We start from the raw sequence: 12,633 nt of genomic DNA, 5'->3' as shown, positions 1-12,633 counted from the left end.
AAGGAACGCTCCTAAGGACTATTCTTGTTGCATCCATCCAGGCTTGTGGATGAATGATGCTACCCCTAATCAAGCTTAGGTTAGAATGAGACTCAGATGGAACAATCAGAACACCATTCTCCCCATACCTCCTAAAGGGACATCTTGGAGCTGAGTCTTATCCTTCCTCCACTCAGAGACCACATCCAAGAGAGCATTAAAATGAAAATCCATGCGCTTGTCAATAGTGGGGTCAGTTATTCTTCCACCTTCCTGAATTAAGTCACATCTTTCTCCAAATTTATGCATGCTGATGCCAAGCTTCAAAATAATAAGAATAAGAAGGTGAAAAGTTTTCCCTGGAAAAAACAGGTACAGGTTCTAAGCTGAAATCAGACAGAGCTCTCATGGAGAAAAGGGTCTAGGACCTCTCAAAAACAAATGCTGATTGGGGAATGGCAGCAAAGTAAGGCAGTGAAAAACCAGCATGGAATCTGAGAATGTAAGGGTGCCAGCAACAGCTTCTATGCCATGCCCTCCACAGCTTTCCAGCCAATATTTATCAATGTTTCAGACGCTATAGCTGTGCACCACCTCTCTCTGCTCTGACATCCTATTTCCTCTATGGAATCTCATGTGAAAGAGCACACAAACACACGAACGCTCACAGAAGTTGAAATTGAATTGACTGTCAATAAATAGTTCAGAAAAATCCTTGGGCCTACCATAGGTCTTCAAAGACACTAGGTAGGTTTGCCTGATGAAAGATTTGATTCTCAGATAAACAATGAATACATTTTTTTTTTTAGATAAGTATGTCCCAAATATTGCATGCAAAATATCCCATGTAATATTTGGTACATACTTATACTAAAAAAATTATTGTTATTTATCTGAAAGTGAAATTTAAGTGGGCATTCTGTAATTTTGTTTGCTTAACCTGGCAACCCTAATCAAGTGGCCTGCGAATAATGCACAAATACAATTAAAGACCTTGGGGCGGGGGGGGCATATTTTAAGTCCTCTAGTTCCACCTCCGCAGAAAGGAAGAACTATACTTGTTCTTATTTACTTTTCAGAGGGCATGAGGGGGCAAGAAATCATTTTGGGGTTGTTACATATTATTTAGAAGCACATTAATACTGCACACAAGCAAACTGATACCATTTTTTCTTTTCTTTATCTACAATACAAATCTTAAAGAAACCCACTTGTTCACACATTAGTGCTACTGGGTTGTTAATACAGCCGTTGACAATCTGGGCTCCTCGTCCCACTGTGACGCCTGTGAAAGACTTATCATCCCACACTCGGCCTCCAATTCTGTCTTTGGCCTCCAGGACAGTCACCTAAAAAGACAATCAGGGAAGCTGAATAGGATGCAGTATAAATGTACAGTGACATTGTTAAATGAGTTTCATATCCGGTTAATGTATTATTATATTATTAGAGAAACAACTTTAAGAAGAGGGCAGTGTGCATATGATCCAGGAATCCCACTCCTGGGCATACATCCAGACAAAACTATAATTCAAAAAGATACATGCACCTCTATATTCATAGCAGCACTATTCACAATAGCCAAGATATGAAAACAACCTAAATGTCCAACGACGAATGGATAAAGAAGATGTGGTATATATATACAATGGAATACTACTTAGCCATAAAAAGAATGAAATAATGCCATTTGCAGCAACATGGATGGACCTAGGGATGATCATACTAACTGAAGTAAGTCAGAAAGACAACTACCATATGATATCACTTATATGTGGAATCTAAAATATGACATAAATGAACTTATTTACAAAACAGAAACAGACTCACAGACACAGAGAACAGACTTGTGGTTGCCAAGGGGGAGGGATGAATTGGGAGTTTGGGATTAGCAGATGCAAACTATTATATATAGAATGGATAACCAACAAGGTCCTACTGTAGAGCACAGGGAGCTATATTCAATATCCTGTGATAAACCATATGGAAAAGAATATGGAAAAGAATGTATACATACCTATATGTATAACTGAATCACTTTGCTGTACAGCAGAAATTAACACACTGTAAATCAACACTACTTCAATAAAATAAATTTAAAAAAAAAAGAGGGCAGTGTGAATAGGAGCCCAAGTAGATGTTAAAAACAAACAACGCAGGCTCTAGCAAGGAGTAAGTGAGTGGTCTGCTGGAGAAGCCCCTCAAACTGTTTCCTCTCAAATCCCAAAATGATAAGACTGGATGAACTAGCATGTGAAATGCATATTGAAAGCTTTTATTAAATAGTATTCCATAAATTAAAAGGCACTCTTAAAAACTAAGTTAGGGGCTTCCCTGGTGGCACAGTGGTTGGGGGTCCGTCTGCCGATGCAGGGGACGCAGGTTCGTGCCCCGGTCCGGGAGGATCCCACATGCCACGGAGCAGCTAGGCCCGTGAGCCATGGCTGCTGGGCCTGCGCGTCCAGAGCCTGTGCTCCACAACGGGAGAGGCCACAGCAGTGAGAGGCCCGTGTACCGCAAAAAAAAAAACTAAGTTAAAGAGGTGGTTTTGTCCTATGAAATATCTGTGTCTGTAGCAAAATTCCTTTAGCATTGTAAACAGGCCTTAACTTCCCTATGACTATTATTTAAAAAAAAAAATCATATGTCATTATATCTAAGTATGGCCTCACAGGCTTGGCCAAAGCAGGTTGGTCCCACCACACCCAGACCGTTTTATCTCCTCCAAATTTCTGATGCTGGTGGTGGTGGGAGCTGCTCTCAGGTGGACAGCCCTGTGGCTCAAAGAGCTTCACTGCTCTTGGTTGTAGTAACTGAAAATGTGAATCCTCTTCAGGGCAAAACCAGTCCTTTCATTTCTAGATCCCTAAAAGCACTTCTGCAAATTGCTCCAGGAGGTTCCCCGAGCTAACCATCTCTTAGGTTAGGAGTAGTCTACTTCCTAACCACGAGGGAGCGGGGTGGCCTCCCCAGGGTCTCCTTAGAGAAAGGGGAGAATAACAGAGGTCCCCTAAATATGCTTCTTCCTTGGACCTATATTTCTCATTTTCTCCAACTAGAAAGGCTACAGCTTGTGATTCTCCCCTCCCCACCTTCTTTCTCTGACTTCAGATGAACTCAGGACCATCCGTTTCTAGTTTATTTTAGTCTATAAGAGGAAGGCTGAACATTAAAGACAGCACCCCTCCTAGACTTTGGCTAGGACTAACCTTCCTTGTAACATAATCTGTGGGTTTCCCAAGTGAAAAGCGAACAAGAAACCTTGGCCCTAATATCTAATGCTGAGATACATAAATGACCAATTAAAACACCTCATAGCTTAATACCACTTAGACAATATTTTGAAATGCAAACAGATTTCTTATACATTCAACTCAGATTCTTCTGTTTTGTCAGCAATATATATAAGAATCCAAGACGTAGGTCTTGCATTCCACCAAGAGGAAAACCACTTAGGCAGAGCCATTGAAAACTTTCTCATCGCTGAAACTCCTCCAGCAGAGAAAAACGTTGTGAAAAAGAAGTTGTTTCTTTCAGCCAGAGAGAATACAGCGAAAGACTAATTCAATTCTACCAAATTGATTTTCACGTTTGGTTTAATGGAAGACCAAAGTCCTTGCAAAACAGGTTTCTAAAAAAGGAGAAATGAGTCAGACATAGCAAGTCCCAGAAATTTGGAAGATTTGAATGAATCTAATGGAAATTAGATACTGAATTGCACAATTTTTGTTTTTTTGTAATCGTCTCTATTTTGGCTAATTTTGAACAATTAGAATAAGGCAACATACTAGATAAAAAGAAATAATATCCTTCTCCTTGGGGAAGAAGGATAACTCAAAAATATACAGTACTTTAAAAGTCACATAATTCTGTCTTAACCCTGGATTAACTAATTCAATCCTGCTTCCAAAAGCAAAGATTTTTGTTTTCCAGAGTTAGGTTCAAAGTGTGATTTGCATAAGAAAATGTAACTGGATAGTTCATTAACTTTTATGCAGGAAATGGTGAATTTCCAAGCTGCTATTTGTTGTCTCGAACTATTGCAGAAACAAGGGCTTTTTCTTCACTGCTGTGTCAATAACGACATGTCAAGAATTCCTGCTTTTTAAATTTTACTTTTTATTTTATTTTTTGGCCACACCACATGGCATGCAGGATCTTAGTTCCCTGACCAGGGATCGAACCCGTGCCCCCTGCAGCAGGGGCGCGGAGTCTTAACCACTGGACCACCAGGGAAGTCCCAAGAATTTCTGCTTTAATATCATCTTAGAGTCTCTTGCGTCTTGCCCATCATAGTCTAAAATCCTCTCCAAAGCTGCTGGAGTTTCTATTTCCTCTACCTTTCTTCAATTAAACCAATTTCAAATTTTGTATCTTTTCTAGGATCTATTGTAAAGATATAAAGATATAATGTATTTAGCATTCTTTGCTAAAATCAGGAACTAGTTTCCAAGTCTTAGAACATTTGGACCAAAGGAGCAGTTAACCATCTGTTTCCGCCTCCATGTCCCCCAAATCTTACCTTAATTCCAAAGTTATGCAGTTGCCTAGCAGCTGCTAATCCTGCTGGACCAGCTCCAATAATGATGACTGATTTCTTTACCAAAAAAAAAAAAAAAAGAGAAAAGAAACAAAAATCCAATTAGAGCAATGAAAACAATGTAATAGAATGTACTAGCTGCCAAGCAACGTTCGTTCATCTGTATTTCCTTGATGTCCTGTCTGTACAAGTTATTTCCCTAAAGAATACATTAGTACTTGTCCTGAGTCAGCCCTTCCTCCTTTCTACCGCCTAGAGGAATAGTGATTGATATTCCCTTCCCTTGGAGAAATGCATATTCTACAAAAGTCTTGCCTTATAACTTTTATAGTGCTTACGGGAGTTTTACTTGTATTATGAACATTAATGTACTAGCATTTATCATGACCGATGGTGGTAGTATTGCCAGAGCTACAGTCACCTACGTTGTGGTAATCTTTAGGAAGAAGATGCTGGTCGGTGCCGACGGTGAGAACTCCTGTGTTGATGAGACCTTTCCTCGTCATAAAATAAAGTATCCTCTCCACTTCCTGAACACATCGGATGCGCACGAGACCCCGGACGATGATGTGAGGAATACATTTCTGAGGAGTAAGAGCTTCCTGTGTTTGGAAATAAAAGCAAACTGTTAAAACCAACCAACCAACCAACCAAAAACAACTCCTGGTTCCTCAGAAAGTGAAACGTAGCATTACCATATGACCCGGCAATTCCACTCCTATGTATTTACTGCAAAGAACTAAAAACATAGGTTCAAAAAAAATTCACAGCAGCACTATTCAAATTGCCAGGACAACCAAGTGTCCATCAGTGGATGAAAGGATAAAGGAAAGGTGGTCTATCCATACATGGAATATCATTTGGTCATAAAAAGAAATGAAGTGCTGATGCATGCTACAACAGGAACGAACCTTGAAAACATTATGCTGAGCAAAGAAGCTAGTTACAGAAGGCCACGATTCCGTTTATATGAAATACCCAGAACAGGCAAATCTTATAGAGACAGAAAGTAGTTGTCAGAAGCTGGGGGAAGGGAGGAATGGGGAGTCTCTGCTTAATGGGTGTGGAGTTTCCTCTTGGGGTAATGAAAAAGTTCTAGAACTACATAGAAGTGATGGTTACACAATACTGTATACGTATTTAATGCCACTGAATTATCCATTTTACAATGGTTAAAAGGGTAAAAATGGTAAATTTTATGTTGTGTGTGTTTTACTACAATTAAAAAAAAAAAACAAACCTCTCCAGGTAATTGGAATCCATCATTTATCACTAAGATATAGTAAGACCAAAGGAAGGTCTGCCTGGCGAAGGAAAAAAAGGAGAAAGGGACAAAAGAAGCACATAGCAATCTGCATTTTATCTCCTAAGTTTCCCCTCGCAGAGAATGACTGACCCGAATGACTGGCCCAGGAGTGTGGAGGCAGACCATACCACAAATATATTCCTGATTCAATAAGTCACACAACAAAGGCCATTACAGAAACCCAGGATGCTGCTTGCACTGGCAGCAGAAAAAGCTGGACACTCATCACTGATAAGACATGGGGGGAATGGACTTAGGAACTTGTAAAAAAAAAAAAGACACTGCCTTTCTCTTTTCACCCCAGCAGCTTTGGCAAGGCCTTGGTCTGTTTCAAAGATTCAAGAGTAATGTGGCCTCTGCCCAGTGTCTCGAAGTTAGAACAGGCTTGGGCCATGCGGGCGGTGGCGGAGGGGGGAGAGGGCCCACCCTGGCCTTTCCTCTACTTGTCCGCAAGCCCCAGCTCCAACAGAACCTGAACACAGGAAGATGACTATATACTCAAAATGTGAAAGAAATAACACGTACAACATTGGCTTGGATTGCTGCAGAATATTAAAACACGTGTTTGTATTCATGACGTTAAAAAAAAAAACACGATGAAAGATCCCGCGCTCCGCAAAGAAAGATCCCGCATGCCACAACTAAGACCTGACGCAGCCATAAAAATAAAATAAAGAAAGATTTAAAAAATCATTTCAAAGTCTGACCCCTTTAAAGCAACCATATTTGAGTTTTCCCACTAGAGTATTAAATAGATACAATACTTGCTATCTTATTACATATTAAAATAGATCCACACTGATAAGTGGAGGATTTGTCTTTTTATAAGATTCTTCTCCTGTATAAGTCAAATTTCAAAGTTAACTAAAAAGAAATGGGAAGAAAAATGAACCCAAGGCTGTTTCTGAAAAGTGCATCTTCACAACTTATTTACAGGAAATTCTGACCAGTTTTGTTTAGTTCAGCAAATGTTTGTTGAATACTTCCCTCAAGCCTGCTGGAGAGGAAATGAATAATTCTACCATGCCCAATACACTCACCTGGGTGTAATTCATATAAACTGCATTTATAGCCAAAACTTAATCAAGTCATCTCAGACCGGAGTCTAATCCAGTGAAATACCGGGGTGGAACTGGAATATCTTTCTTTAACCAAGATTTCTTTGGCAGTCTTGTAAAATGTTCTGCATTCAGCAGTCACTCAGATAATTGCAGAAGAAATTAATAAATTGGAAAAACACTAGCGTCAGGAAAGCCTCTGCTTTAAAAATAAAACAAAACTCGTGGTCCCGCCCTGCCCACCCTCTAATTTATCTTCATCCCTTTCAAGGTGGGCACTGTGTGAGGGCCCTAACATTTATTCAGTCCCAGCAAAAAGCAAATCACTGGTCTCAGATGCTTGAGGATAACCAGGTGAGTCAGAATCCCAGCCCTCGAGGGGTTTATAATCCAATCTTTAATGTTTTATTCTTTTTTCTCCTGGTATTGTCATTGGAACTCCTTGAACCAAATTTTGCACCATATAACTAGAGAGTGAAGAATTCTGATGCCATATGGTCTAAAGTGGTGGTTCTCAGGAAGGGGAGACTTTGCCCCCACTTGGCGATATCTGGAGACATTTTTGGTTGTCACAGCTGGGGGAAAGGGGTGCTATGGCATGTGGGGGGTAGAGGTCAGGGATGCTGCTTAAACATCCTACGATGCAGAGGACAGCCCCGACACAGAGAATATCCACCCAAATGTCAAGAGTCCTGAGGTGGAGACACCCGGATCCAAAGGTTCCGTCCACAGTCAAAGCAACTTCTCTCCTTAACAGAAGTCTGTGTCCATGTGCTGCTGGCTAACGCACCCTTCACTCACCTTGCAGTTAGTGTACCACAGGGCGAGGATGAGGTTCCTCAGAGCCAGGTACATGGTGGGGTCTCGGGAATACTCTGGGAACTCATAGAGCTCATCCAGCTCCATCACGTCTGGCCTCACGCACAAGGCTTTGCCGCACTCGTTGGGCTGGTAGAAAGGCTGGAAGTACCGGTTCATGCCTGGAACTGAGAGAAGACGTAGAATAGGCAAACCTCACAAGCTGTAAATTCTAAATCTGGCTAAATTGAAGAGCAAAAAGAAACCAGAAAGGAGAGCCTAGACAAGCTCCCCAGTCTGTCCTACATAAACATTTCCACTTCCTCTGTCCAGTTAGACAAAATAGGCGTGAATTAAACAATTTTTTTTTCCCATTCGTTCTTCAAAAATTCAATTTCTGTGGCATGGAAATTTTTTTTTTTTTTAATTTTTTGGCCACGCCACATGGCATGTGGGATCTAGTTCCCCGACCAGGGATCAAACCTGTGTCCCCTGCATTGGAAGGACAGAGTCTTAACCACTGGACCACAGACCAGGGAAGTCTGGAAATTTTTTTTTAAATTTTTTACTGTGGTTAAAAAAAACACGTGCCATAAAATTTACCATCTTAATCATGTTTGAGTGTTACCATTCAGTAGTGTTCAGTATACTCACTTTGTTTTCCAACAGATCTCCAGAACATCTCCATCTTGCAAGACCAAAATTCCAAGCCCAACTGAATGCCAAGTCCCCATGGAAATATATCTTAAAAGCAACTTTCATTGGAATTTTTCTGATTATAAAATTAATAGGTTCATAGAAGTAAATAACAATCACTAACTACTGATAATCCTTGAGCGGTGTTAACATTTAGGAGTATAGTCTAACCTTGGTTCTGTTTCTATGAATAGAGAATATAAATATAACTGATATTTTTTCTTACAAAGCCAGAAAAAAATGCAACAAAAAGGCTGTTTTTCCTACCTGCTTTTCAAGAACAGTGTCCCATGTCATTAAATATGACTTCAATGGACATATAATATTCTCCTGTTTATTATTTAACCACTGCCCTATTGCTGGGCACTTAAATTTCATCCAATTACTTCACTATTATAAACAATGCCACACAAATCTTTGGACTTACTTTTGATAATCTTTGATAATTTATTTAGGATAAATTCCTACATCCAAAGAACATCTATTTTAAGGTTTTTGATTCATGCTGCCAAATTGTCCTTCATAAATGTATACACTAGTGGTATCTGAGTTGCCTGTTTTATTCCTCCTTCATTAACACTGGGATTTATCACTTCAGCTTTGATTTTGACCACACCTGCATTTTTAGAGGGCCCAGGGTTATTAGTTGAAAACCTTAAGATAGGGCTACAATGTCAAAACCTACTTGCACCATCAAAGATGAAGTTTGTCAGTGTGCTGGAGATGATCTACAATTCTTGCTTGTACACCAAGAATTCTGACGGAGAATTTTAAAGATCCCTTTAAAGTAAATGGTTATCAGTCTGCCTGCCTTGACCTGAAGTTTTTCCAAGAGTGGGTTGTTTGGCTGAGATTAGCAATGGCATAATTAGAAGCAGAAAGACTCGGGGAGAAAAAAGAAGGGTGGCTCAGAGGGTCAAAACTTTCTTCTGGCATGTCAGGGTGAGGAGGTGTTATCATCAAATTATTGCAGCTATCCAACTTTCAAAGAAATGCTCATTGAACTCCGTAGGCATGATTCCTGGACAAGTGTTACGGCTTTCCCACTGACTGAGGGCAAAGTTAACTGTCCAATATATACAAATGATACGAGTGATCCACAGTGAAACCAGATCCATGAAATAATGAGGTGCTTTGTAGCAAGCTGCACACATTAAAAAAAAAAATCTTTTCCGTTCTGCTCACCCACTTATTTCCAGGGCAAGGGCGGAGGGAGGAGGGAAAGCGGGGAGGGCCAGGACCAGCTCTCACCCAGCACACAGGGGACTGCCTTGGAGTGTTCCAGCTTCCCAGGACTGGCGTCGTTGGCTGCGCGGTGCGTACTGGTGCAGGACGGGCTCATGCCAACGCAGTCGGGGTAGTAGGCAGAGAGCAGGGGTGCTGCCACGCTATCTTTCAGCAAAGGAGGTAGGATGAGCATGGAGTACCACCAATGGTTGGAAACTTCCGACACTCTCTGCAAGGGGGCAGAGCAAAACGAAGAGGGACAATGGCAACCAAGAAATGTACATGCAGAGTCGGCCAAGGACAGATGGTTCTCGTCGTGTCATCCATTCTCATTCATCCTTAACCCTTCTACTCTGCCTTCTCCCATTCCATAGTCCTAGACCAGAGTTCTGCACAGGAAGATTCAGAAACAAAAAATGCCTGATGAGACCTGGAGAGAATGTTTCCTAGGCCGAGTTTTTTCAGATCTTCAGCAACGGCCTCCCCCTTTCCCTCCCTCAAAAAACCCCAACACCAGGTAAGTCTTAAAGCTACCCCCACTGACTATACCGCAAGCCCAGGTTTGTTTGAGTCTGACATGAGAAACTTATTTCTGTTCCGTAATCATTTATCACCCATCCCTTCTCCCTTTTAACTGAGGATCTAAAGATAACTGAAATTACAAAATTCAGCAGAAAAAACTATTCTCTGGAGTAGCAGTCCAAACAGTACTGCTTTTTGCCAGAGGCTACTAAAAAAACTTCAGAGGGAGAAGTACATGACAATCATCAAAATAAAATGCTCCATGTAGGACTGAATTGAAAAAGCTATTTTCAGTCTTAAAATATGTGATCATATTCCAGGGCTGATTTAACATACAGAGTCATTCGATCAAAGCAGCCCTGTGATGACTAACTATTGTGATAAAAATAAAATTTACCTGGCTTCTAAAGCGAAACTGCCACATACCCTATGTTAGGCAGCCTTTGCTACACATGATCTTGAATGTACACTCCAGGAACTCTAGGAGCCTGATAGAGGAGAACTCTGGGCTCAGGGACCCTCTGATGCTAGTTATCCAGGCTCCACGCAAATGCCACTTGCCATCAAGCAGGGGTTTGTGATCTCAAGATGCATTTTATTTGCCCTTCAAAGTCCAAATCTGGGGCAAGCATTTTTCGGCTTACTACAAACCCTAACACCCCCCATAAGTTACTCCCAGCTGCTACACACATTTATTTTACTTGCCCGGCCCGTGAAGGCTTTTCAGTTTGCAATCTTTGTCCTCAAGGCTTGTTTTAGGTTTGGCTACCCTTGAGCAGCCTGTGCTGGACCAAAAAGAAGGAAAGCTTCAGTTCCTTCTCCAACACACCAGGGCTGCCTCTATGGACCCCCTTCCTGGCTCAGACAGAGTAAAACTGGGTGTTCAGATCCTGACACTCGAAATGGACCAAAGAGGGCAGAATGTAGATGCCTTAAAAAAACAAGAACCCCCCAAAATAAAATAAAGTAAACCAACCAAAAAAAAGGGAGGAAAAAACAAAAACAAACCACATACCCAAGCGCTTCCCATTCTAATCCACTTCCTGGGCCTTGCAGCTGTGTTGGGAAATTAAGTCAGGACCCAAGAGAGACCCTGCCATTGCTACCTGCCCCAGGCTTTCTTCTCCTTGGAAGCCCACCTGAGGGCGCGCCAACCAGCCTCTGGCTTAGCGTAGGAGAAACTCAATGACTGGTAAACAAACACGTGGTCTTGCTATTCCGAGTGTGTTAGCACACTTACCATTCTGGGACACCTGACTATAATTTTGTCGATATGCCATCAAATGTTCCACTCTCGCTTTTAATACACATACCACTGAAGAAACTGTGCTGGATACAGTCAGTCTATTAGCATATTTAATGAAATGCCCACTACACTCGGTTAAAAAGTTGTCTCCCCAAATTCACGTCTACCCAGAACCTCAGAATGTGACCTTATTTGGAAACAAGGTCTTTGCTGATGTAATTTGTCACACTGTAGTAGAGTGAACCCTAAATTCACTCTAATGTGTCCTTATAAGAAGAGAAGAGACACAGGGACTGGGAGACGCACAAGAGGAAAAAGGTCATGTGAAGATGGAACAGAGATTGGAGTGACATGGCTATAAGCCAAGGAATGCCAGGGATTGCTGGCAATGCCAGAGCTGGAAAAGGCAAGGAAGAATCCTCCCCTAGAGACTTCAGTGGGAACACGGCCCTGCTAACACCCTAATTTCAGACTTATAGCCTCTGGAACTATGAGACAATAACCTTCTGTTGCTTTAAGCCCCCCAGATGGTGGCAATTTGTCCCAGCAGCCCTAGGAAACTAATAAAGGCACTCAAAATTTAGAAACTGCTTTAAAGGTAACCCCAGAATCCGTATGAATAGAAAAAGCGTAGCAGGTATAGGTGACATGGCTATAAACCTGCTCCGGACTCTTTCTTAACCAAAGACAAAAATAAATAACGGGCAGATGAATATCCAGGGACTCTTTCAAGCTTTTTAAAGTTCTTAGATCCCAAGAATATGGCCTCTGTCCTAAAGTTCAGACTCCTTGTGCGCAAAATGGTCTGAATACTAGGGGAAATATTCTTAAGGTATTTGTAATTGTATTTAAGGTTATTTTTTTCCTTTTTTTCTGTAATGTCATCCTGTGTACCCTAAATCCAGAAATTATTTAGGCCACTGCTTTACTATGGAAATGTTTGACGGTACAACTGTTTTTATTTTTTTAATGTGTCTGTGTGCGCAAGCACGCACACGCGCAGGCATCTCACACAGCCCTTTATGTAACAGAATAGATATGCTAGGTGTCAATTGTCCCTTTGCCTAAACATCAGTCACAGTCCCTGGGTTTCAGACATCTAGAAAAACTACAAACTATCCTGGATCGCTGTAATGCAGAATAACTCAGAAACTCAGAATTTTAAAAAATCATTTTCTGAAACAGCTATTGGATCTAGCTATGTGGCAAAATCGGCCAGCTCAGGTGGCAAAGTTTCCTAAGACAGATGAAATGTGATGAG

General features: G+C 41.2%; 1 protein-coding gene across 8 annotated transcripts in view; it reads right to left on the bottom strand.

The window, feature by feature from the left end:
• KDM1B (lysine demethylase 1B) overlaps nucleotides 1–12,633 on the bottom strand; it is a 62,911-nt gene that overhangs the window by 31,022 nt on the left and 19,256 nt on the right. For all 8 annotated transcript variants that reach the window (XM_022586739.3, XM_089918389.1, XM_089918388.1 and 5 more), the window contains 6 exons: nucleotides 9,629–9,833; nucleotides 7,685–7,869; nucleotides 4,945–5,121; nucleotides 4,502–4,576; nucleotides 1,191–1,328; nucleotides 129–300 (listed from right to left, as the gene is read on the bottom strand). In XM_022586739.3, the coding sequence (XP_022442447.2) occupies nucleotides 129–300; nucleotides 1,191–1,328; nucleotides 4,502–4,576; nucleotides 4,945–5,121; nucleotides 7,685–7,869; nucleotides 9,629–9,833 (952 nt within the window). The remainder of the gene's footprint in view (nucleotides 1–128; nucleotides 301–1,190; nucleotides 1,329–4,501; nucleotides 4,577–4,944; nucleotides 5,122–7,684; nucleotides 7,870–9,628; nucleotides 9,834–12,633) is intronic.

This window comes from Delphinapterus leucas, chromosome 10 (assembly GCF_059928025.1).
Source record: "Delphinapterus leucas isolate spDelLeu-1000000601 "Yukka" chromosome 10, BTC_Dleu_Yukka2, whole genome shotgun sequence".
NCBI lineage: Eukaryota > Metazoa > Chordata > Mammalia > Artiodactyla > Monodontidae > Delphinapterus > Delphinapterus leucas.
This window is presented reverse-complemented; position numbering and strand designations above follow the sequence as displayed.